General features: G+C 43.3%; 1 protein-coding gene across 2 annotated transcripts; it reads right to left on the reverse strand.

The window, feature by feature from the left end:
• Positions 1–317: 317 nt before the first annotated feature.
• On the reverse strand, positions 318–26,686 carry CTPS1 (CTP synthase 1). Of its 2 annotated transcripts, none has more exons than XM_048825857.2 (19): positions 26,564–26,686; positions 25,376–25,553; positions 24,181–24,351; positions 23,062–23,162; positions 22,051–22,167; positions 20,644–20,727; positions 20,309–20,389; positions 18,075–18,226; positions 13,869–14,001; positions 12,409–12,497; positions 11,444–11,538; positions 10,392–10,454; positions 9,620–9,663; positions 8,538–8,634; positions 6,943–6,998; positions 6,760–6,856; positions 5,784–5,928; positions 3,479–3,569; positions 318–1,555 (listed from the first exon to the last, which is right to left on the reverse strand). In XM_048825857.2, exons 2-18 carry the CDS (start codon positions 25,539–25,541, stop codon positions 3,485–3,487), a joined length of 1,776 nt encoding a protein of 591 aa, XP_048681814.1. In that variant the 5' UTR covers positions 25,542–25,553; positions 26,564–26,686; the 3' UTR covers positions 318–1,555; positions 3,479–3,484. The 2 variants fall into 2 exon arrangements, with proteins under 2 accessions (XP_048681814.1, XP_048681812.1); XM_048825855.2 differs by lacking the exon at positions 26,564–26,686 and adding an exon at positions 25,776–26,012.
• Between the last annotated feature and the right edge of the window lie 247 nt (positions 26,687–26,933).

A 26,933-nucleotide genomic window follows, 5' to 3' on the forward strand; every position in this document is an offset into this window, starting at 1 on the left:
ATACTAAAGAATTAGTCACTTTATAGGAAGTGTCTATTTCAATACATAGAACCTCACTACCAAAGATTACTATTATAGGACAGTTGTAACGGCACATACAAACCACTCCAGGAATTCTTACCAAAATCCCCCTCAATAAGGTGCAACCTTACAATGGAGATTTCTTAAAATGTGTATTTAAGAACAAAGCCTGGAGGGCTGCGAGTGTCAGGAGGACACAGTATTGAGAAGAGTTTTCACGCTGTTAGAATAGAGTTTTGAAGGCGTTTGAGAGTCAGATAACGTAAGGGTTAATCCTCCATCAGGCGAGACACAGACAGCTTTGCCCAAACTTTAATAAACTGAAGAGGGTTTAGGACATGACACAATACAATAAAGAAACAGTCTTCCTTTCTTCTAACTTGCTGAAGACCAAACTTTGTTTCTCACAGCGTGGCAAAAAGGCAGAACAAAAGGAATCACCCCATCCTCATCTCTGGCAATTCTGAGCATATCACTAGTAGGCAGTGCCCATTTAAGGACTAAGCCAAATAATACTGTAGGCAAGTTGCTAAGCCCAACTTTTAGGACAATGGCACTTTTTATTGCATTCAGGAAGATGGACATGACAAAGAGGCAAGGGAAAGTTTCCCTTTAAAGTGTTAATAAAATATAGCATCTTGAATGTTTCAATCCAAGGTGAATAGCAATGAAAGCTTTTAAAGGCAGCATCTGAAAACAGTTCATTGCGTTCTTTTCTATACCACCCCCTTGATGCAAGGAGTTAAGATTTCCCAGCCCAAGAAGCAGCACCAGAAAATGCTGGCATTAAAGGGCTAAAAGTTATGCCTCATTCACGCAAAGATGTGGTTTCCTGACACTGTGGCATTTTTACATGATCTCAAGTTAATTACATCCCTGCAGAGTGACATGTCACAGTTAGAATCAGAGTTGATCATGTTCATGAACAGATTAACTCTGCCAGATTTTCCTGGTCTAAGTTCATTGCTAGCACTGAAAGCACAAAAACCACCAGTGCCAAAGAGTTTTAAATAGTAGTTTTAAAGCACAATAAACTGACATCCCACCTTTCCTAGCTCAGCTCAAGAGCTGAATGAAGAAAGCCCCAAAATTTGACCTCCTGCAAAGAGTTCAACTGTATGACAACATGTGGTATTTGGAGAAAGCAGCCCAAATACCAAGTTTCTGAGACACAAACTCATGCTAGTATTACCGTGCATTAAGAAGCATGTGCAACTGGATTCTCCACGGTGAAACTAGAGCCTGTTCCAGCATCTAGCCTTCCTGACTTTGTTTTGATTCTCAGAGGTGGGGCAGAGCTGCAGAGAAGGCCCAGAGCTGCATGCACCATGGCGAATGCTCCTCAGGGAGTTATAAGGATCAACAGAGGAACATTCAACAAAAGACAGCAAAAATTCAGAAAATAAAAAGGGACAAGATTTTGTCAAAATTATAAACATAACTTAAAGCCCATAGCTGACAGCATTCAGGCTATTGCTGTAAGAAGTCTAGGAAGTCTAACGAAGACTCTGCTCCTCTTCTAGTGAAGATCCACCTGGACAAATAAAGGACAAGAGAAGGAATTATTGAAGACCAAGAGCACCAGATTTGAAGTGCAGAGTAGATTCCTCTCCGCCTTCAGTGGTGTGACTGACAGTGCACTGCACTAAGAAAAGGAGGACTTGTGGCACCTTAGAGACTAACCCATTTATTTGAGCATGAGCTTTCCTGATGCTCAAATAAATGGGTTAGTCTCTAAGGTGCCACAAGTCCTCCTTTTCTTTTTGCGAAGACAGACTAACACGGCTGCTCCTCTGCAACCAGTGCACTGCGCTGCATCTCCCACCCCTGTAGGAGTTCCACGTGTAGTACCTACCTCACGAGGCTCTTCTTCCCCAGCATAATGATGCCTGCTAGCTTACAGGGGGCACTGAGACAACTTAAAAAAAATGCAGTATCTACCCCTTTGAAAGAAAGCCGGTTATATAAGACAGCATTAAAGTAAACTAGAAAACAAACCCTGCAGAGCTGAAGAATAAAATCAGGGTACCTGTTCCCTTGGGCTAAGCAGGGTCACATCTTATCCCAAGAAGCAAAATCCTGCTTCCTTGGGCCAGTTATTAAAGCAAAAATGACAACTGAGTTAAACCCAGATTTATGTGCTAATGACCCCACTAACCAGGCTGTGGGGGAAATCAGCACAGAAATAAGTACAACAGCTTCTGGGAAGTCTTTGAATTTCCATTGATGATCTCCTAGAATGTGAGCACCAGATGTCTCAATACGATCCACTGTATCTGTAATATCATAGGCTTTCTGAGATACTTTCAGTGACTCAAGGTACCAAGAAAACTTTATGGAGGGAGAAGTTTTTAAAGAGTATTTCTGTTCCAAGTGCAAACAACCATCTTTTTAGGGAGACCTACGCACAATAGTCTAGTAATTTTCTGACACTCATTGCAGTTCCTTTGAAATGATCGCTACTAGGAGGAAAATAACTATCCCAATCCTATGGCTTTAACAACAAAAATCCTCCCTCATTCTTGCAAATACTACATGTACGTACACAAATTCTGCTTAATTTATTAGAAAAATACCAAGTACGCCTACAGGATAGGTAAAAAGTCATAGCTGGGAGCAATGGAGAAACTAACAACATCACGTTCAGACACCAACTCCAAGAAGAAAAAGTGACTTCACAAAACCAGTTACAACAATTTTGTTTTCCTGCAGAAGCTTGAATTTTAGGACTTTTTAATGAGAAAAAAAACTGAGGTTTTAGTATTGACAATAAACCTAATTTTCCACAGGTGCTCAGCCTCTGCAGCTCCTATCTGAGTGGCGAGAGCTCAGCACCTCTGAAATTCTGGTTCATTGTTTTGACATGGGAACCTGTAGTCAGAACAGCTGAAAGAGTGATAAGGACACCTAATCTGCCTTTACATAAGAGGCAAACAGGCAGATGAGCCTATAGGTAAATACACGTGATCACAGCCTAAGCAGGCTAATTACAGGGGTTTTTCCCCCTCCTTTTGAACTGTTTCTATACCACGTTTCTAAGGTAAAGGTTTCCTCATCAAAACAACAGCAGCTTTTTAAATCCTCAGCTTCTCTCTCTACTTGGTGTAATGTTTCAGATAATGGTTCTACAGAATTAAATCTAGTAATTGACTGAGTCTCTCATTTCAAGAGTGCATAGTACATTTATTATTTAAAGAAAAAAAACTCCCATAAAAAGTACCTTTTTGTACTTTCTTAGCAAAATGGGCAGGCAGCAAAGGGGATCAGAACCAGCGACAGCGTTCCCAGACACAAAAATACCATGCATCACTCAGAATGCAGCTGGCATATATGCACAGTGCAAGCTGACTCACATCTTGCCAGTCTTTTTCAGACTGATTTGAAGAATTCAGATGTCAGGAGGGAAGGAAAGAAAAGATAAAGGAGGAAAGAGACGGACATCATGTTTTAACATTACCGGGAATTAGTCATGATTTACTGATGGGAACTTCAGTTCTGTGATCTCAGAGTCAGGCGAGCTGCTGCCACTTCTGTCGCTGTAGGTGTCCCTGTAGAAGTCAGACAGCTTTAGGAAAGGGAAGCTCTAGCAGAGATTATACCACAGGACTAGCCAGGCAGCCTAGTTCAACTGCACTTGTTGTTTATAGTGAGCACAGACCCTTTAGAGATCAGGCTGCACATCATGGCTGAGTGGGAGCTGGCTGTAGGTGTAGCAGGTTGGGGGTTCTAGACGACACTCTGCTGCTCTTGTCTTTAAAGGCAGGGATCATTCCCCACAATGGTTTTTCTTGCTTAATTTTGTGGAACAGCCATCAGTGGCCTTGCTGGCCTCCAGGCGCCTCCACAGCTTTTCCCCAGGCACTACACAACCAGAACACCAGGGACCTTGGCCTTTATTTACTTCTGAACAGAGTTTTTGGAAACCTGAAACCCTGCATGAAAGGTTAAGAATTTCTCCCAAGAGAGAAGTACAAAACCCAGTAGGACGTGTCAAACAAAGCATGTTAAGACTAAAGTCTGTAGTCTCTATGGGAATGAGGCTAAATCACAATGACCTGGTTTAAAATTTAAGGGTCTGTGCATTTCAAAAGCTATTTAACGTCTTCATAAAGGCAAGCACAGCCCCAGTGACATGTCAGGTAAGCTAGCCAGAACCTTTAGTATAACCCATTCTACTGCAACCGTTCCAGGGCAGAGGTCCTGCTGCCTTTAATCTGGAGAGAGAGCTATTTCATAGGAGCTTTGATAACTCAGGAATGAGAAGAGCTGTAAGACAGGCACCTTATGCCTAGAACACATCCTAAGCATGGAAGCACATTGTATGTTGGTGCAATGAAATACAGACTCATCACCAAGCGGTGAAGTGTTTAATCGGCAATAGATTATAACAACCCCAAATGTTCCAAGTTACCTCTTCCCTCCTGACAGCAAAGCGACCAGCAGCGCCCGATCTCAGCGCAGCCGTTCCCAGCAGCACGTTTAGAGAAGGGAAATCTAAGGCCTTGTCTACACTATGGGGGGAGATTGATCTAAGTTACGTAACTTCAGCTATGTGAATAACATAGCTGAAGTCAGTGTACTTAGATCTACTTACTGCAGGGTCCACACTACGTTACGTTGACTGGAGACGCTCTCCCGTCGACTCCACTTGCACTTCTTGTTCAGCTGGAATTCAGGAGTCGATGGGAGAGCGGTCTGTGGTTGATTTAGCAGGTCTTCACTAGACCCACTAAATCGACCACTGATGTTGTAGACAAGCCCTAAGATAAGTCGTCTCAATATTCTCAAGGTCTAGATATTTCACATTTACATTCTCTTGGTCTTCTGTATTTTGGTTTTGTGCCCGCCTAGCTCAGAGATTCAAATGAGCAGGGTTGGAGTACAAATGCCAGCCATTTCCAGGTACTATTATACCAACTGCTGTATGCAGGATGCTTGCAACTCCACCCAAGAGTTTCAACGCTTTTCTCGTTGTAGTAAATTATTGGGTCCACTTGTGAAGGACACAGCTTTTCCTGATACAGTCACTTGTTCAAGATGCTTTCTACTGTGCTTTGCTCAGTTACCAAGCTGTCTCTGCTGCCTGCTGTATTCTACACGCATCATTTTCCCGTGTGTCCGAAGGACACGACTGCTTCATCTTTTAACTTCTTCCAGCATGTCAATCCCTCTGCAACCCAGGCCAACAAAAAGTGAGAAAGGAATCTACTCTTACTTTGGATCCAGCAAGAGGACAATACAGAGAACAGTGTGGAGATTATCTAGGTGCGCCATCTAGGCCAACAGTGATCATGTTGTGCCTGGTAATTGTTTGAATGTTCATGGAGGGTGGGGAGGATGCCAGCAGCCGTCCTTACCTTACGCAAGGGCCAGGCCCAACCACAATGCCTGAGAGCACCCCGGCATACCTGTTCCCCAAGGAATGGTACAACATGCATACCCCTTGTTCTTTGCAAGGGTCTGATCCCCCTTAAAGGTAAAACCTTCCCACGATTCTGTGTTGGGCAGAATAACTCCACAATGCCCCATTTGGTCAGAGTCTTCAAGGCACAGTCTAGCCCAAGATGAAAGAGATGAAAGAGATGAAAGAAGGGAAGCTGAAAGTACGCACTCGATGTTTTTGTGCCAGACATGCTGGGATCCCCATCCCTGTCAGATCTTGGAGTCCCCAGCACAAGTGTTAGAGAGTCAGCCATGGTTCACTGGAGAGCTCTGTACTATAGGAAGTCAGGCACTGAACTAGGATACTGATTCAAACCTACCTGGGTGAGAGCCTGCAGCCCTTTTGTAGATAATGAGTGAGCCGCCCTGCGGAGGCCAGCAGGAGGCCAAAGTATGGGGGAGATGGCTTTATGGGTCTGGATAGGAACTCTGGGTGATACTGAACACCAACAAAAAATGGATGCTCTAAGAGAAGAGAGAAAAGCACGGAGTGTGTTAGGTTAATTCTGAATAATGAGTCTCTGAGATCACCACCGAGCAGCCACATCTTATGTTGGAAGGCCCTGCTGGATAACCTCCTCACACCTCACAGCTGGCATCTGCTGCTGACAGACCAGCTAGAGCAGGGGTTCTCAAACTTTTCCCTTCCGAGGCTCCCCAAACATGCCATAAAAATTCCACAGCCCACCCAGGCCACAACAGGTTTTCAGTAGATTAAAACCCAGGACCGGTGTTAGGGAGCAGCAAACAGAATAACTGCCCAGGTTCCCACGCCACAGGGGGTCCCACAAAGGTAAGTTGCTCAGGCTTCAGCTTCAGCCCAGGGCGGAAAGGCTCAGACTTCATCTTCAGTCCCAGAGAGCAGGGCTTGGGATTCAGCTTCCTGTCCTGGGCCCCCATGAGTCTAACGCTGGCCCTGCTCTCTGATTTATTTGGGCGGACCCCCTGAAACCTGTTCTTGGCCCCCAAGCCCCTGGTTGAGAACCACTGGTCTAGAGAACATCATTAGGATCTGAGCTGCACAGCCAAGCTGACAACTCAGGACCTCCGAGTTCCAACCCTGGCTTTGGTTCCTTCTGTGCTCTGGGAGGTCACCTCCCTGCTCTGTCCTTCGTATTCCTCTGTCCTCCGACTCCTAACAGTCATTACTATTTTGCATTTCAATAGCTCTGTTCGGGGAACAGACTTGAGATATTGAGATCTTACCCTGATCCCATAGAGAAGCTGCCATGTCAGACAAAAAACTCTCTCCTTGACAGACACACCAACTCCCAGCACAGCTGCTCAAGTGCTCACCTTCCAACTCAACCACTTCCATTCGCTCTCCTTCCACATCCTGGCCTACAAATTTCAGGCCCTGCTCTTCAAAGAAGCATTTCAGTTCTGGATTCACCTGAGGAAAAGCAGCAAAATACACACGATCTCTCAGGCTCTTCAGTGAGAAAGCTTACAAAGAGCCCAGAATACACCAACTAATACCTCAAATCTGTGTCTGTGTCTCTCTTCCAGGAAGTCATGATCTCCATACAATTTTCCTGCCCAGAAAGAGAGGACCTTTTACCTTCTTAATTACATCCAAAATCATGGTAAACTCCACTTGATGTTCCTACTTCTCTTTAACCAATTAATTTATAACCCCAGCCTACTTTTCCCACCATCTTCCCCGTGTTAGCCACAAATCATACAATCTGCACTGCAGCATTACAACTGAGCATTAGCTCCTAGGCATCCTGCCACCCAGTGGAATTTACAGACCTGAATTAAGAAAAGGAGGACTTGTGGCACCTTAGAGACTAACAAATTTATTTGAGCATAAGCTTTCATGAGCTACAGCTCACTTCACCGGATGCATCCGATGAAGTGAGCTGTAGCTCACGAAAGCTTATGCTCAAATAAATTGGTTAGTCTCTAAGGTGCCACAAGTCCTCCTTTTCTTTTTGCGGATACAGACTAACACAGCTGCTACTCTGAGACCTGAATTAGGTACCTAACTCTGGGGAGCCTAGGCACCTACGAAAGGGATTCACAGAGACCAGCAAGCTGAACAGAGAGCTACCTAAATCAGCCAACAGGAAATGCTGAGGAGCAGGGTCTAAACCCCACCCTCGGAGGTAGTCAACCACCTGTCTCCATTCAGACTTCACAGCTGGGAACACTCTCTTGGAGTCAGGCACTTGGCCAGGCACAGGTCAGACCCCCTCCCCCTTACTGCCAATAGCTGAGGGATTAGCACACTCACCTGTGATCTGGGAGACCTGTTTTCAAATCCCCACTCTACCAGTTTTGGAGCAAGGACTTGAGCCCAGGTCTCTCACATTTCAGGTGAGTGTCCTAGCCACCAGGCTATTTGGTGTGAGTCTCTCTCAATCTTCCCTGCTGAAGTTGTTCCATTCTGTATAAATCATTAAATATGCATTGGGCCTGACAGAGGTGGTGAGAAACTGACTCTGTAGTCTGGTGTTTGGAGCACTCCCCAGGGACACGGGAGAGTCAGGTTCCAGTCCCTGCTCCAAATCAGGAAGAGTAGGAATTTAAACCTGGGTCTTCCACATCCTGGGTGAGCCACTGGGCTATTTGGGTATTATGGGACAGAGACATGTGTCCCCCGCCCCATGGGTGTTCTGAGCATGCCTACTGAATCAGGTCCCACAGGCGAAATAGGCGAGGAGTGCTTTGCCTGAGAATGGGGGTAGGGCTCAGGTATGAGCTAAGGCCCCGACCAGCAGAAACTTCGGCATCTATGGAATTCAGGCATCTACAGCCTAAGACAGCAGCGGAGTAGCTCAGTGGCACCTGAAGTGACCGTTATGGCTTAAGGACCTTTGTGGATCTAACCCAGAGTGACTGGTTTCCACCAGAACCTACTTCTTCCAAAGACAGGGGGGCTGATGTTTCACTGCCACCACAGAAAGTCTACGGAATGCCTAGCAGACAACAGTCTGAGCCATTTTTTTTTTTAAAGCATTAAACAATCTGACTAACTTTCTAAATCTCACTTCTGTCCCACGTGACACTGTGTTCTCATGAATCACTTCGGACACTAGAGAAGATAGAGGAGTAAAAAAATCCCATACTCATGATCGAGTTCTTGGTTTGGAAGAGGGTTCTCCTTTTGCCAAGCCTCATGGTCCCACCCATTTGCCCAGGGTTATGTTCTGGCATGTCTATGACCTAGAGGAGATTATTAAAACAGTGAACTGTGACTGAAACAGGAAGAAAAAAACCCAAAACAGGATTCAAATGCAAACAACGTAAGAAATAGAAACAACTAAATCTGTCTTAAGCAGCCACTCCAGTGGCCCAGCACAATCAGACATTTAATTGAGGTGTTCTTTTAATGAAGATGCAGAATTGTATTTGGTAGGTTTGGCGATATTTTGGGGCAGTCTCAATATAGGAGATAGTCTCATAATGGTGGCATCTATACAGATCCCAGTGTAATCACGGTAACAGGATTCCAACTGCAGGGCTCTACCTGCAAAATCAGAATCATCATCAGCATGTGGTGGCTAGACTTATAAACTTGATATTTTAAACATACTCCTTTCCAAAGTCTGAGAAAAAGGAGCACTGTAAATTATTGTAGCTGAGGTCACAAACTATCCCAATACTGTGGGTTGTTGACTGGCTTACCTAGCTGAGATTTTTATGGACTTGCAGCCCTAGTTCTGCATGGACAGATACTCAATTGGCTCAAGAAGAAAATGCTTAAGAAGTTAATGTTTAGGTAGGTTAATATTTGGCACGGTCACCACTAACTTTCTCTGTTTGGTCATATCCACCATTCCACTATAAATTTTGTTGATTGCTCTGTAAAAGTCATTAATGCTGAAAACTGCCCTCTAAACTCTCAGGAGTAAGTTCTTTGTTTTATAAAAATGCGTAGATGGAAAAAACCCTCTGTGTCTGTACATTCTACAGCATATGATCCCGCTGCCAAAAAGATGACAGATTGATTTAAGGTAAACCGAACTAGGACATTTACTTTCAAAATAAAAGTGCCCATACACAGACTTGCATGAAGATATCAAGAGATGTAAATTCCAATTTCAGATATTTCAGTACAAGTTTGTTTAGCTTTATCTATGCACAGAGAACACTTCTAGCTTTGAAGGGGGGGTCAGAACAAGCCACACTTGAATCATACCATACTCACCACTGGATGAGTAGTTTTGGGGTCAAATTCTGTAGAATTGGCATCTGTAAAATGACATTCTTAGATTAGAAGCAAGAAGTCACACACTGAACATGAGCTCATGAAAGCTTATGCTCAAATAAATTTATTAGTCTCTAAGGTGCCACAAGTACTCCTTTTCTTTTTGCGGATACAGACTAACACGGGAGCAACTCTGAAACGAGTAAGATAGAAATGAATCCCACTCCCATACTCATGTGAGCAGTACCAACTTATGCAGGGACCACTTGTGAGAGCAGAATCTGTCCCATACACCAAACAAGCCCAGATGTATTTATTAGCCTTCTTAGATAAGTATTTCTGAGTTTAGATAGAAGCTGCCATCTTCCTGAGGACAGCATCATCATTTGTGACAAAGGCAATGTGCGAGACCATTATGAAATACTGTAAACCAGTTTCCAATTTGCTTTAAACATCAGAAAAAATGGCTTATTTTCTGGAAATTAAATCTTTTGTTTCACATTTTAATTCTAACTAGCAAGCAAACTTGAAACTGGATTACAGTATTTTATAGTATATTTATATCTACGGTGACAAGTATCTCCTACCTTGCTAACTTTCAGCTTGATGGACTGAGCAAAGTGGGTACAGTTTTCCTTTAAAACTGGTTCTTGGAGACAGATTTTTCCCCAAAAGCCATCTGCTACCCACAAAGAATGGGGAGTAGCTACAGCCATCATCCCAATCAATCCATTAATAACCTGAACTCAAAGTTAGTTATCACTGCAATTACCTTGCCAGCCGAGAACATTGCGCGCAAACTCCACAACCGCGAGCTGCATCCCCAAGCAAACTCCTGTAGAAAGAGCAGAGAGTATGAAAATGACATTGGGTAGTGAGCTGGGATGGTCTCCAAGAGCATGCAGTAATGCAAAGCTCTGCACTTTGGCACCTGCATAGACGTCTACAACACAAAGAAACATACTTTATCTACAGAGGAAGGATGTCTTGTGGCTACGGCACTGACTGGGACTCAGACTGGGATCCATTCCCTGCTCTGTTTCAGACTACCTGTGAGACTTTGGACAAGTCAGTTGATCTCTGGGCCTCAGTTGCCCATCTGTAAAATGGGGATATTTCATCTGTCACACTACTTGTCCATATGGTCTAATTCAATTTTAAGTAAGAGTCTCTGCCCAAAAGAGTTGAATATAAAGCCCAACACAATGGGGTCCCCATCTCATTTGTGCCCTATGTGCTACCTTAATACAGATATTAACAACTTCTTGATAGACACTGGCAGCAGTCATTGATATGCCAGGGCTGCACTGGAGAGTAAGGTATCTTCCCTTAGTACATGGAATCAGAACACAGTGGTTTAAAAAATATTTATATATATTCACACACAGTGTCGCACAACTGTGAATCAAGAACAATGCTGAGTACTGTATGTGTCTCTCTTATCTTTTCTCATTACATGCATGCATTCTGAGAATTAAAATTATGGGGGAAATGAGTACAATCAACCACATCCAGAAGAAACTCAAGTTTCCTTGGGAATATTAAAAAACATTTTAAATGCTGCTTTGGTGTTCTGTTAGTTTTAAGTGTTAGTCATTAGCTATAGAATAATATACCACCCACCTGCATCAAGAGAACACTATGGGGTTAAGAAAGCATTAGCACGTAACAGTCTAAAGCAAGAGCTTGATTCATCCACAGTAGAGATGTCTCTGATCAGAGGGCTAGAGTGGGATTCAGATTTTGGATGTACACCTGTTGGCTCCTTGCTTCCCCCCTCCCTCCATCATTACTTCATACTGTCAGATACGTTTTATTTCTCACCTAACAAGGGCTTTTTTTGTTTTCTTGCCCAGGAAATAGCTTGAATTTTCCCTTCTGTTCCTCGAACACCAAACCCACCTGGAACCAGGACTCCACTGTACAAGGGAAGGGGGAAGGAAAAAAAAAAATCCAGCTATGTGAGACTTGCAGTTTTCTATACCCTCCAAACAAGTATTGCAGCTCTTCTGCTTTAAGACCTTGGAGTTACAAGACCTGACCAATTCATTTTACTACCAAGATTTCTTTGAATATAACTGCATGCACAGTAGTGAAAAGCCTAAAGGTGCTTATAAATGGCAAGAAATATCTGTACTAAAATAATCTGATGAATGGGATTAAATGACAAGATTGCCTATGACAGCAGGGGACTGGACCTGCTGCAATTGCAAAAACACAAGGATTCTGCAGGTGATTCTTTGTATTACTGACCAATGGCAAGAAGTGGATATCTGCTTCCCTAAATAACCGATCACTAGTTATGACCCACCACTGCTCATTTGGCTCACTCCACCCCTTCCCTGCAACCTAGTCTCTCCCTTCCTCCTCCAACATCCCTCTTTCCTACAAAAAAATTATAATCCCACATTTGTACCCTCCTCTTTCTCCCAGCTTTGGCCATCCCCTCAATCCTCACCCTTCCCCATCCCACTTTTCCCCCAGTGGCCCTTCCCATGCCTCACACTGCCCCCCACCCTTTCTCCTTCTCTTCCTCAAAACTAGCCAGTTGTACACATAGCTAGTCTGTGTAATCACATTGCTATTGCTGGCCCTCCCTCCCCGATTTGGTTGTTACAATTACGCAAAATTATATTGTAAACTCTGCAGGACAGGGGCTTTCTCAGTGCATAGCACAATGTGGGGAGGGTCCCTGAGTACAACTGTGTACAATCATTTAGAAAATGTCAGCAAAACCAAGGGAAGTCAGATCCTCTTTGAGGAAAGGCCTAAGGTTATGAACTGCTTACTCAGCACTACAGAGTTTCTGCCAGGCCTCATGGTATCGCACTGGTTCTTCTTGTAGAGTAGCTGGTTCCAAGTCTGCAGAATCAATATACTAGGAAGAAATCCAGGAATAATCACAGTGAGAGAGACTGGCACAAGACCCCCAGATACCAAACCCTGCTGTTTAGTTTTCATTGAACCTAGATGTATTAGACTCCCTCCCTGCCAACACAGGCTTGTTTCTTATCGTACATTTACTAGTGGCTTGCTTGGTCTGATTTTCCACCTGCTAGGCAAGATAGCTTCTTGTTCATAATCACTACAGTCTTTAATTACATGTGCGGACACCAGGCTTTCTGGAGGTCCTCTACCTCACTGAGCAGTTTGGATGGTGACTGATAAGGCCTGAGTGGTAAGTAAGGCTGAGGTCCACAGGTTTTAGATTGCATGCAGCGTATAAGCCACACCTACAATAATGAGGATAAAAAATTCAAACAGTCTCCTTAACTGTGCATGTTCAAGTTGCACCCTGAATGTGGCAGGCGTCCAGGAGAACAATTAGACTGCATTATGATGGCACATATGAAAAAGAGTTACAGTTCTGCAGGCACTCTTATCCTTAGCATCTCCTGACTTTGGGGAGTTTCACTTTTCTCTTCTCTCTTAAATAGCTCTTTAAGCCCCTGTGAAACACCTACATGCAGGGGTCCCCTGTGCCCATAATGACAGACTACTGTGACAAGCAAATCCTATCAATAATCAGGGAAGGCAAATGATGGAGGGCAGCCCAGCCTTTGTACAATGCTACAATAAATTAAGTGCCAGTGCACAAGACATACGTCACTAGTCCGATTACAAAGAGTGCTGCCACACACCTCTTGGGTGCCACTTCATATTTAGAGAGAACATGGTTTAAAGAAACTTTTCTTTAAAGGTTCAGATGAAAGATGGCAGACATTTCAGTACTCCAAGAATGTTCACAAAGTTCAAATATGTTCCAAGAGGCTTACAGAGAATCAGTTTCCAGCTGGTGTCAAGATCACAGTGGAATAGTAGGACAGAGTACCATGAAGCTTGACAGTGCCACCAAATTAAGTTAGACTACCCTACAAAGAATTGGTTATAGTAATGGCTAGAGGAAATTCAAAATGAACGCTGGCCTTCCCAACACTACTCGGGTCAACACTGAACACCTAAAAAAACCAGACAGTGCACATGTATTATATAGGTTTCAGAGTAGCAGCCGTATTATATAGATCCTCTGTTCTGAAAGTGGGAGGTTGGTTTGCTATTGAGTTGTATGCATGTAACAGATGTTTGGATGCTGTAATCCAAGGGAAATGAGTTATAATATTCCTGGCTGCTGAATCATTCTGAAAACTGTGAGGTGTATCCTAGATGTGTGCAAAAAACTGTAAGCAAGAACAATCTGGTTGAGATACAAATACCACTCCAGCTAGGAAGGGGGAAAAAAAGAGCATACCTTTATGTCAAGTTTGTGATTGATGGCCAGTGCAGAGTGTTCCAAAGCTTTAATGACAGAAGCATAGGAATCTGAGAACTTGGTGTATTTGCCAACAAGTGCAATGGAGCAGGTCTCTAGCAAACGGTCATATCTAGAAACACAAAACCAAAATACAGGGCTTGTTCATTGTTAATGGGAATTGATGGGTACTGTGCGCTTTTCAAAATCTGGCCTAATGGGAGCTGGCCGCTTGAAAGACTGGCTGCTGACCCCTTTTACAAGTCTGGCCTTTGAATAGTTGTTACTCTGAATGAATGACAGTAATCTGGGGACTTTCCTTTATCAAATAATGGAAGAAAAATTCTGCTAAGTAGCCACAGAGAAGAATAATGGTATGGGAGAACAAATAATTTCTTACCTTTATTTCCAGTTATCTTTTGGTCAGTTTTAGGTTTGTTTTGCTTTGTTTTTGATGAGCTTAGTTGTACTAGGTCCAAAATAGGTATCAAATTTATTAAATAAAAGTCAGAGGAAAGCACAGTCAATTTTGTTTATCTTGCACAGTATTGTCCTCTGTGCATTCTACTCAGTCCACTCTGATGGCTGAGGGAAAAGAAAGACTTCTAAATCCCACAGGAATGCAGATTTCCACAGCCTGGCAGTGCAAGATGTTACATTCTTGTTTGCAGGATCTGGAAAGCCACAGGACTCTCTGGGCCTGATCCTGAGCATTCACATTCATACTGAAGTCAATGAAAGTTGCAGGTACTCAGCACTTCTGAAATGGGGTCTCTTACTGAGGTTCCAAAATATGCCTATAATCAGGGCTTTGGAGCGGAGCCCAGAGCTGGAGCGCAGAGCAGCTCTGGAGCAGTGAAGATGCAGGTTTTTGCCTGGAGCTGGAGCAGAGCCGGAGCACAGCTCCAAAGCCCTGGCTATAAGTGCCTAACTTCAGGCACCCTGCTTTGAAAATACTGACCCAAGTTACTATAAACTTGGAGAGCACAACTCTTGTCAATCTGAATTCCTCCAATCATTCCGTTCAGGTCAGATGCCTTTTTGTTTCGCCTTTAACAGCGGCACCCATAAATAGTAAAGAGAACATTGAAAGGCAGCCCAACTTTGGTACAATGCTGCAATAAACTGTCAGTGCACTAAACATACATCACTAGTCACATTATACATTGTGGTGTTATGGGTATTACTTTGCTTTGCCTTTGTAAGCATATTTACATTGTACAGTCATATTTAATTTAGTTTTCACCATCCATGTGATTAGAACATATTAGAATTCTAGAGTACTAGAATACTTAAGGAGCTGAAGAGATCTCTGAGCCATTAGCAATTATCTTTGAGAACCCAAGGACGACAGGAGAGATCCCAGAGGACTGGAAAAGGGAAAATATAGTACCTATCTATGAAAATGGGAACACGGACAACCCAAGGAATTATAGACTGTCAGTTTAAATTCGGTACCCAGAAAGATAATGGAGCAAATAATCAAATGAACAATTTGAAACCACCTAGAAGACAATAAGGTGATAACTGTCAACATGAATTTGTCAAGAATAAAACATTACATGCAGTTCTTTGACAGGGTAGCAAGCCATTTGGACAGGGAGAAGCAGTAGATGTGATATATCTTGAATTTAAGGCTTTTAGTATTCTTTCACACGGCTTTTTCATAAGCAAACTAGGGAAATATAGTCTAGATGAAATTATTATAAGGTTGGTGCACCACTGTTGGAAAGCCATATTCAGAGAGTAGTTATCAATGGTTTACAGTCAAGCTGATAGGGAACATGGAGGTGGATCCAAAAAGGATCTGTCCTGGGTCCAGTTCTATTTAATACCTTCATCAGTGATTTAGATAATGGCATAGAGAGTGTACTTATAAAGTCTGCAGATGATACCAAGCTGGGTGGGGACTGCAAGTGCTTTGGAGGATAGGATTAGAATTCGATACTGACAAACTAGAGAAATGGTCTGAAATAAATCGGATGAAATTCAATGTGGACAAATGTAAAGTATTCCACTTAGGAAGGAATAATCAACTGCACAACTACAAAATGCGAAATGACTGCCTAGGAAGGAGTTATAAAGAAAACGATCTGGGGGTTATAGTGGATCCCAAACTAAATATGAGTCAACAATGTAACACTGTTGCAAAAAAAAAGAAAAAAAGAAAACATCATTTGGGATGTATTAGCAGGAGTGTTGTAAGCAACACCCAAGAAGTAATTTTTCCGCTCTACTCAGCATTGATATGGTCTCAGCTGAAGCACGGTGTCCACTTCTGGGCACCACACTTTGGGAATGATATGGACAAATTAGAAAAAGTTCAGAGGAGAACAACAAAAATGACTAAAGGTCTAGAAAACACGACCTACAAAGAAATATTGAAAAAACTGGGTTTGTTTAGTCTGGAGAAGAGAAGACTGAGGGGGAACATGATAACAGTCTTCAAGTACTTCAAAAGACTGTTATAAAGAGGAGGGTGAAAAATTGTTCTCCTTATCCAGTGAGGACAGGACAACAAGCAAGAGGCTTAATTGCAGCAAGAGAGATTTAAGTTAGGAAAAAACTTCCTAACTGTCAGGGTAGTTAAGGACTAGAATAGATTACCTAGGGAGGTTGTGGAGTCTGTCACTGGACGTTTTTAAGAACAAGTTAGAGAAACACCTGCCAGTTTGATTTAGATAATACTTAGCCCTGCCTCAGTGCAGGGGACTGGAATAGATGACCTCTCGAGGTTCCTTCCAGTCCTACATTTTTAGGATTACCCTCAACCACCGTATCAGAAGTTGCTAAATCTTAAATACACCAGTGAAAATTTGAGTTAGTTTAGCTGTTTTTCTCCACTAGCTTTACAAAGTAGTTCTGCAAGGTCACTCATTTCTCACCCAGACACATGCAAAACGAATTATATCACTGACCTCTATTAGCTACAGCGGAGCAGGGAGGAGTCTGTAGGGTAAAGGTAAATCAAGGTTTGTTCATTTAGAAGTTTCTGAAACTTACCATTTTCTTATACCTAGGGCTCTACCAAATTCACAGCCAAGAAAAACGCGTCATGGACCGTAAAATCTGGTCTCCCACTATGAAGTCTGGTCTTGTGTCTGCTTTTATCCTATACTATATAGATTTCACAGGGTAGACAAGTGTTTCTCAAACTGGGGGTCCTGACCCAAAAGGGAGTTGCAGGGGGTCACAAGGTTATTTTGCGGGGGGAGGGGGATCGCAGTATTGCCACCCTTACTTCTGCACTGCTTTCAGATCTGGGTGTCTGGAGAGCAGCAGCTGTTGGCCGGGCACTCAGCTCTGAAGGCAGGGCCCTACCAGCAGCAGCGCAGACGTAAGGGTGGCAATCCCATACCATGCCATCCTGACTTCTGCGCTGCTGCTGGCTCCAGCTCTGAAGGCTGCCCACTATCAGCCGCACAGAAGTAAGGGTAGAAGGACCCCAACCTCCTCTACAATGACCTTGCAAACTCCCCAACCCCACTAACTCCTTTATGGGTCAGGACCCCTAAAATCACAACACCATGAAATTTCAAATACAAATAGCTGAAATAATGAAATTTTGTGAAATTGACCAAAATGGACGTGAATTTGGTAGGGCCCTACTTATACCCCATGGAACATACAATGTTGAAAGCTTCAGTACATGCTTGAATGTTGACTAAATCCTGACTTCACCATTTCCCCAATGGTAGGGTGTTCGTTACCCTGCTGTCCACGGGGGTACTAATATGTGCCAGGGAGTCCAAGACAGAAGACACATCAAGAGACAGCTGCTTTGCTGGGTTGGAAGTGAAATAAAGAAAGAATGATATTGTTGTTGAAATGCCTCCAGTGACTCCTAAACATACATCAATAATTTCTAGTACAGCTGGCCTGTTCAGAATAAAAAGGAAAAAATCCTAAAGCACACATTCCTGTTCCCCTTTACATTATTTTAAGCATGTTTTGAAGTAGTACCAGGTTACAGGCAGAGGATGCAGTTCTAAGGAACTCAGTAAATAAACTGCCCAACAGTATCTTAGTTCTCCGTGTTGTTGTTGTTGAATAGTTAACTATCTAAAAATAAAATGCATTGTTGTGAAAACAGATAGAGTTTTGGAGGAATTTGAAACACAGGCCTTCTGGGGAACCATTCCCTAGCTGACCACTGAAAGCCAGGGCACAATCCAATTCCAAACTATTCCCGATGGTGGAGCCCACCTGTCAGCCATCTCTTTCCACTTCATGAGCATCCTCCTGGGCTGCTTCTCTATGGGAAGGTCAAGCCTGCGGCGGAAGTAATCAACAACTCCCTGCTCCTCCAGTAATAGAGGAACCCGGTAGATGGAAGAGACATCATGAACACAAATGACCTGTTCATAAAAAGTGAGGGTCATTAAAACATATCCATATGTACCTACAAATGATCCTAGCAGAACATCAGACAGCTGGACACTACTACTTCCTTCTGCCTCCAGAAGACAACTGTGTGATCATTTAACACACATTTACTCAAAATGAACAAAAATTGATTTTGAATTCAAACAGCTTATAAGAACATTCTTCCTAAATGAATGGTCTAGCCAGAGAAGCTAATATTTGCCTATGGCTCCTCACAAAAAGTGCCGCTAATGGAATGAAGTAGGAAAGAGCAAATCCAGCTCCCACTTGAATGCACAGGGAAGCAGAAATCTCAAAACTGTCGTAAGGTAAGATCTACTATTTAAAATAATAAATGCAACTATAAGCCAGTTTCCAGTGACTAAGCGTGCACTTTACAGAACACCCAGCACAACTTGGCTGTCCACATCCTTGGCTGTTTCAGTAGAGAGACCACTGACTGAATGGGCCATAGAGGTTGAACTCCAAACCCTCCCATGCTCCCTGTTTATTTTGCCCAATTGCAGCTGGTCTTGAACTGATATTACAAGCTCTTTGGGGTAGGGATTCTCTTATTTTAGGATTGGGCAGTGCCCGGTACAATTGAGCCATTTTCTGACAGGTGCCTCTAGGTACTACTGTAATATAAACCCGTAATAACTGATCTCTCCAGACCAAGACTGAGGCATGTATGCAGGGCATAGAGAAGCTTGTACTGTTAAGAGAATTTGACAACTTCCATCACCACTAAATTTACAAAAATGTTTTAAAAAAATAGTTAATTTAAGACTCGCCAAACCATTCTGTAAGGCTGAGAAGGGGGATTATTTCAATATCTCTAGTCCATTCAACTCTTCATGTTCCTGATGAAGGAATTAGACTTGTGATACTTGTCCACTGGGAATAAGACTGCACTTGAAATCTCACAAAACATTCCATTCCAACTTTGAAAGTCCTGCTTCCTCCTGGATTCAAATGGAAGCTGCATTCAGTTCTCCACAGAAAGAATTAAACAGCAATTTCTCCTTATATGGTAAAAAGCATTTAGCATTAAAGTGTGATTATGGTTCAAATGGAGAGTATGTAAAAAAATGGTACCCACTTAGTCAGTTTACTGAAAATTCAATACTTTTTACTTCTATCTGCCCTGCAGCTAGATTTTATTCTAGTTTACACAGCAACAGAATTTTTAGCCAATATCCAACTGCAAAACTGGGGACAATGCATGAACCAGTAAGACTCAGCTTGACTTTGCAGTGCTAGAATTTAGAAAACTATTTTTAAAATGAGCAAGCTTAGTCTGGAATAATTAAGAGACAAATATGGTGCCCCACAAGGATTTCATGAAAGTGATACTTTAAGGTGTTATCCCTTTTAGTCTACAAAACACTTATTGTAGTAATTTCATCTTTTGTTCATACCCAATGATTTATCTACTGACAAATAACGATTGCCTACCATTTAACAATGAGTTTCTTGTACATGAAAGACATCACATTCTGGAGTGAAAAATAAATGTGTTGCAAATAGCACTACATTTTCCTGGATAATCTCTTCTTGTGTAATCTGTCCCTAATGTGAACAGGCAGATATGAGCAATGCCCAAGTATGACCATTAGATAGCATATTTTATACAAGGAGTAATGTGCAAAACACAATGACAAATCCCATTACTCAAGGTAGTGCAAATACTTTTTGAGTTCTAAACACTGGTTTTAGAAGCCACAGTCTTTCCTAAATGCAGAAGGAATTTAGAAGGTTAACAGGTCTCAAGACTAGCCATTGGGAAATAAGAGAAATCTGTGCAATCTGATTTAACAATTGTAAGAGGTTTATTGTACCTCATGTACTTCTGCCTATTCAGCCAGGTATCAGGCTTACATATATTTGTCAATTCCTCTCTGTGTGAGAGAGAGACGTATTTAAGAACTGGAGATAAGAAACATGTAGATGTATTTTTAATGTATAGCTAACACACAGGAGCTCTAGGCACCAAATAAAATGTTGCTCTCAGCATCTGACAAATGGCAGAAATACTGGTTACAGGGAAAGGGAGCAAGAACAGCAGTTTTTACCTGTTCTGGTTCTACATGACAGAACATAGAGATCTTCTCTTTTACTGAGGTGTCCAGCGGAGTGGAGCATCTGCACACAATCTAGCAGAGAAAGCAGCAATATCAAAGCTGTGAAGCAGAACAGCAGCACTCGGGCATTAATCTGACCAGTCGCTAAAAACAGTTTCTATGCCAAGTTCCTATCATGGATTATTTGTCAATATAGTTTATTACTTCTGTACCACCACTGGTATAAAACAGCATCCTGTCATCCCAAGTCCAGTTTAAATCAGGAAAGGTTGCTGAAGGATGCCAGCCCCACACTTTCCAAACGAATGCAATACAGCAAAACTTACCAAGTCTGGTGAAAGACCAAGTCCTCTGAGTTCACGAACACTATTCTGGGTGGGTTTAGTTTTCTGCTCTCCTGTAGAACTTGGCTAGTAGTCAAAGAAGATCAAAATATATTATTGAACTAATGTCTAGATGTGCATATGAGGAGTGCAATAGTCATTCAAGCCCTCATATTAAGTTTTAATTATGGGTCAGGAACCCTGAATTTATGATAGTCTTTCCCTCATTTCACTGCCAGAGGGACTGCAGGGTATTGGGGAAGGGAGAGGGAAAACATGAAGACTTTAGCGGGATAGAAGGTCAAGGTACCTGTCGAGTGCATGCTCCCTGTAAGTGAATAACGTTTTACTCTTTGAGAGAAGGGGGCCTGAATTAGTTGTTCCCCACCCCCAGGAACTAGCAAACTAGTTGGCCTGCTGTACCCCATCTACATCCAATAGTGCTGGATAATCACATCAGATAGATGTTTCTGCTAAAATGATCACCAGTGAAATATACAGTGGTATTGTAGCGGTGTTATTCCCAGGATATGAGAGAGACATGGTGGGGGAGGTCATATTTTTTACTGGACCAAATTCTGTTGGGGAGAGAGACAACCTTTGGAGTTCTCGGTCAGATCATCATGAATTAAAGAACACTCAAATCTGAGAGTCTACAAAAGGTTACAGTGTCAATTAAACGTCTTACTGAGGGAGACAGTTTAATCAAATTTAAAATGCACGTTACATCAGAACTATTCAACTTTGTAACTAAAACCACTCAAAAAAAAAACCAAAAAACTTTGGGGGACTGCCTAAAAGAATATCCTGGAAATGACTATTTTAAAGTTTGAAAAGTTATCTGCTTTATTTTATAGATTGTGTTATCTCAGACTTACAAGACGACACATGTAAAGAGAGGCTGTTAAAAGGGTACCAATAAGAAACGCAGAACCCAGTTCTCTTTTCTGTAGTACCTTGTGTAATCTGCACCAGCACAAATTGGGTGAAAATGGTATCTACTCTGATTGATAGCATTTTACAATCACTTTACAGATGTGTAAACGGCTGCTCAACATGCAGGGAAATGGGACACTAGGCTCCCAGAGTGCCCTCAGTTATAACAAACAGAAATAAATATTCCAAAATTGTGCAACAAATATATAAAAGAAATACAGAAGTTTACATTTGCTGAAATTCCCAACTATTTACTAGGCACACAACAGTATACTTTGGGAGGATATAGGTACTGCAGGCTAGCTGTGAACAGCTATGTCTCTACATGGTCTGAATTATTTTCTTATGTGCACACTTATGATTTGCATTAAAAACACACACTACACAGATTTCTTTCTGTGTGTGTGTGTGTTTATAAAATAAACCCTAATTATACAAGAAATCCCTGGCCATCACAGCTTTCCACGGACTTACCTGGGGAACTAGACTGACATGAATATTACAGAAGTTCTCTCTTTTGGCTTTGAACTGGAACTGGCGGAAAGCCTCGATGAAGGGCATACTTTCTATATCTCCCACTGTTCCACCAAGCTAAATGAAAGAAAACCATTTAGAATAGCACCAAACTTCTCATAACTGATCCTACCCAGTATCTTTCCGGTCTCTTCACATGATTTAAGAGGGAAAAAAAAAAATGGGAAACTAGCCTATTGTACAGCCATTATCATTGTCACTGTGCGGAATCTCTGAAGAAATAGCAGCAGGATTTTTGCTGGACATATGGTGTCCTTTAATGAGATGCTGGGTATTGGATGATGTGTTCCATGGCATTTTTCTGTTCCTCTCAGACAGCTGTACATGGCCAGATGCAGCGTAAGCAAAGCTGGCCAAGAGAGGGTCCTTGGGACACCACACTCTTCCTTCTATCCAACCACTATTTTAACTCCTTAACGCCCTCTTCTTATGACAGTTTTGATTGCAGAAGAAAAGCAGCTTCCCACGAGGCCAATGTTGCTCTAAGAATTGATATGCAAGGACATTTGGTTCACATGCCTTACTACCCTGGAGTCCAGGCATATTAACTCTGTGCTGAAACTGAGCTCCAATGCCCTAGGCAACAAGAAACCCAAAGTACCACCAAAAAAAAGAACAGGAGGACTTGTGGCACCTTAGAGACTAACAAATTTATTTGAGCATAAGCTTTATAAAAATTAGTTAGTCTCTAAGGTGCCCCAAGTACTCCTGTTCTTTTTGCGGATACAGACTAAAACAGCTGCTACTCTGAAAAAAAGTACCACCACTTCACCCTGCTAGAACACCATGCTGACAAGCACACAAAATGGGGTTTGTTCTTTTTGAATTGTCCCAATCAATAGAATGAAAAACTGTTTAACAAAAAACCATTCTCTATAAGGTTTAACTGTCAGTGCACAGTTCCATTTACTCTGCATGAAAATCAAGACTAAGGAAGGAAATGCTACAAACCTCAATCACACACACTTGGGGTTCAATGCCATCTTCATCCACAGGAATTCGTGCCTGCCTCATTACCCACTCCTGGATAGCATCTGTGATGTGGGGGACAACTAGAAGAGAAATAGGGACAAAGGTTAAAACCACAATCTCCATAAATTGGAGTCTAAAACTCATTGTGTAGCAAGTTAAGATTAACTGGCCATTACTTCTCATTCACATCTAAAGTTATGTCTTTTTAATCAAAGCATTCCTTTTAATAAGTGGTAATTCCTAGTCATGACCTTTCAGATGAGGAGACGTAGTCCCACTCCACATCTCGGACAACTAACTGTAAGTGATGTTTTTCAGTTGGAAGCCTCCAATATGAACTGTATTATATGTAGAGCCTGGAGAGTTTTGTTATTTTAAAATGGTCTGTGAAAGGAGTTTTATGCAAGCAGACAAAGATGACCTTTTAAAAAAAAGGGGGGGGGGAGGGGGCAAAAAGACTAACTCAATCCACAGGGAATGCAGCTTCCAACCTGAAATCAGAAGAGCAGGAAGGCAACTTTAAATATTACTAGACTGTGTCCTGTAGTATTATTTAATGAGTTATAAAAAAGCAGTGGCCCACCTTAAATCAGCCACAAGATGTACATGATCCAGAGGATACTGGTCTGAAAAGGAGATTATTTGTATGCAGTGTAGTTGAAGCCATGATGGTCCCAGGATATTAGATTACTGACACTTTGGGTTTGTTTACACTAGAAAGTTGTCCCGCTTTAACTACAGTGATACAGTTAAAGCAACACCATTAATGTGGGCAGTTCTATCAGTATAAAAAAGGTGTTTCAGTTTGGTATAGCTATTTCTATATGGGAGCATACCAATACTATGCTGGTGTAAGGCACCTCTATACCAGTGTAACTGCACCCACACTAGGACTTCTACCAGTATAACGATGTTGGTTAAAATGTAACACCGCTGACTGATATAGGTATTGTAGTACAACTCGCAAGTGTAGACCAGTCCAAAGAATTATTCAATGTCCTCTTTGTAACTCAAATGAGATAAGAGATGTAGAAATACCCAAGATAGAGACAGATTTAGGTTTATATCTACAAGAGGTAAAGCAAAGCATTGCATCACCTTGGACAGTTTTGCCCAGGTAATCTCCCTTCCTCTCCTTGTTGATGACATATTGATAGATTTTCCCAGTGGTCAGATTATTGTCCTTGGTGAGACGGATATCAAGGAAGCGTTCATAATTACCCAAATCCAGGTCTACCTCCCCTCCATCATCCAGCACAAACACCTCTCCTGCAGCAAATGGTAAGATGCAAAAACATCAGCGTCAGCTAGACAAAGTGAATGCAAGCAAGCTGTTTTTCTGAGACAAGTGAAAGAGTTCAGCGTAAGAAGACAACTTCTTGATAAAAACAAAAAGGAGTACTTGTGGGACCTTAGAGATTGGTTAGTCTCTAAGGTGCCACAAGTACTCCTTTTCTTTTTGCGAATAACAGCCGTGTTAGTCTGCACTCTGAAACCTTCTTGATAAAATTGTATAAAATAAACTATTAAATACTTTTAAAAGAATAGCTAATAAGAATAAAACCCTCATAGATCAGAGAGTGGAATAGGATTAACATGTTAAAGAATAAACCACTGCACAGCCTGTGTATAAAAGACAAGAGTCTGAGCTTATTTATGATGACATAAAACTGAAGTAAAGCTCTTGAGATCAGACTTTCACTGAAATGTATTTTAACCCCAGGTCAATAAATCTGAAAGGAAATATTTACATGTCCAGCATAATCATTTATTATGGAAATTATTAGTATCAATATTTGTTCTAGGTGAATCTACACATTACAAAGGCTTTAAAGAAAATATAGAAAAGGATTCCCTTCATAGGCAAACAATCTTCAGTACACCTTTCTAAGAGATGTTTGTTTAAAGATCACAAAATCCTCACCAATGTTGTCTTATCCACTTTCTCCAGCTATTCATCTCTCTTTTCCCTCTCACTCAAAATCAGTTTTTTATTTCCTTCTTATGCAGATAAAAAGGTTCAGGCCCCCCACTAGGCAAGTAGTCAGGTCCTACAACTGCAACAAAAAGGAGCCAACTGACAGTATACAACTTTCACCTGAAATCACTGATGGGCTTGTCACTGATGCCTAGGAATTAGCCTTTGCTAATTTCAAACCTTCGTCCTGGAGAAGGTGTAAGAGTGTACAAAATAAGTTGTTTATATCCAAATATTTCCCCACTCCCCACAAAAGCCTTAGGACCATACAAAAATTAAATTAGAGGAATTTTATGAATGCGGAGTTCAGCTTACCATGCTCATACGGAGAGAAGGTTCCTGCATCAATATTAATATATGGGTCAATTTTAATGGAAGTGACATGTAACCCACATGATTTCAGGATCGTCCCAATGCTGCTTGCAATGATCCCTTTTCCAATCCCTGAGATGACACCACCTGTGACTAGAATGTATTTCATTTGTCTAAGGACCTAGAAAAGAAAATATTCTTTGTTAGACAGCAAGATCTGTCAATTTAAGTGGACAAAAACATATGGCCAAACCGAAGTAAGAATGTTCTCTGAAAAATATCTGTGGAACAATAAGAGAAGTATAGGAAGATTGAACATATTCACAGAGCAGAGATTTTAGAGCAAGTATTCACAAACAGAAGAGATGCACAGATGTTACTGGACTAGCAATAAACCACGTACAGTCCTTTTCTAACGGTATGCTTCACTACCAGGTGCTGTGTGTCATGGAAGTCTTGCTGCTCCAGTTGAGTGAAGTCCCCCCCCATTCGACAGGAGCAGAGTGAAAGAGCATCAGAGTCCATATTCAAATGGCTGAGGAAACCGGGACTGAGCCTGGCAGCCGGGGGTCGCAGGGCTCAGGCTAGCGCGCCTAATCTTGCTGTGTAGACACTGCAGCCGGGGCTGGAACACAGGCTCTTATGCCTGGGAGGAGTAAGTGGGTGAGGGGCAGAGCCCAGGGAGCTGCAATGTCAAAGCACCGGCCCCACAGCTATGTCTAGCCCACTGGCACAAGCCCTGCCGCACCGCCCTGGGATGAACCCATTGTGCTCGGCGCTGTACAGTGACCCCCGGCGGCTGGCAATCCAGAGACCCAGGCACTCTGCTGGGGGGAGGGAAGGGGGCTAGCACCCGGGGCCTGGTGGGGGGGCGCCACGGCCACGGGGGCAGCGAGACACCCCGCCCCTCCCCCCAGCCGCTAACCCTCCTTAGGGCGGGCCCGGCCTTAGCCCCGCCCCCAGCTGGGCCGCGGCCCGCCCTTCCCCGGCCCGGGGCTGCCAGCGCCTGAGGGTTCCCCCCGCGGCCGGCGGGCCCTCCCGGCCTCGCGTGGGGCCGCACCCCGCCGGGCCGGCCCCCCACAGCGGCGGCCCGGCCCAGCCGCCCGCCCGCCCGCCTTCCCACCCCGCTGCTGCCATGGTTCCGTCCACTCCCCCCTCGCCCCATGGCCCCATCCTGCCCCGCGCGCTCACCGCGCCCGCTGGGCCCGGCGGCGGCGCGAGGCAGGTGAGCGCGCGGTCCCGAGCCGGCTCGGAAGCGAAGTGAGCGCATGAGGCCGGCGCGCTGGCAGCGCACGCGCGGCGCTGAGAAGACGCGCCTGCGCAGTGAGCAACACGGGCGGAGACTCCGCCGCGCTCAGCACTGCTGGGGGGAGGGGCTCTCGGCGAGGGGGCGGGGCCCGGTCGGGGGTGGGGCCCTGGAGTGGGCAGTGGGAGCTGGGCGGGGCCGGGCCTGCTGCCGAGCCCGGGCCCCGCCCCTCGCCGCCCCTGGGCCCCGCCCCCTCCCCCGGGCCCCGCCCCTCGCCGCCCCTGAGCCCGGGGCCGGCTCTGGCCGCGCCACAGC

This window comes from Caretta caretta, chromosome 19 (genome assembly GCF_965140235.1).
Source record: "Caretta caretta isolate rCarCar2 chromosome 19, rCarCar1.hap1, whole genome shotgun sequence".
NCBI classification, from domain to species: Eukaryota; Metazoa; Chordata; order Testudines; family Cheloniidae; genus Caretta; species Caretta caretta.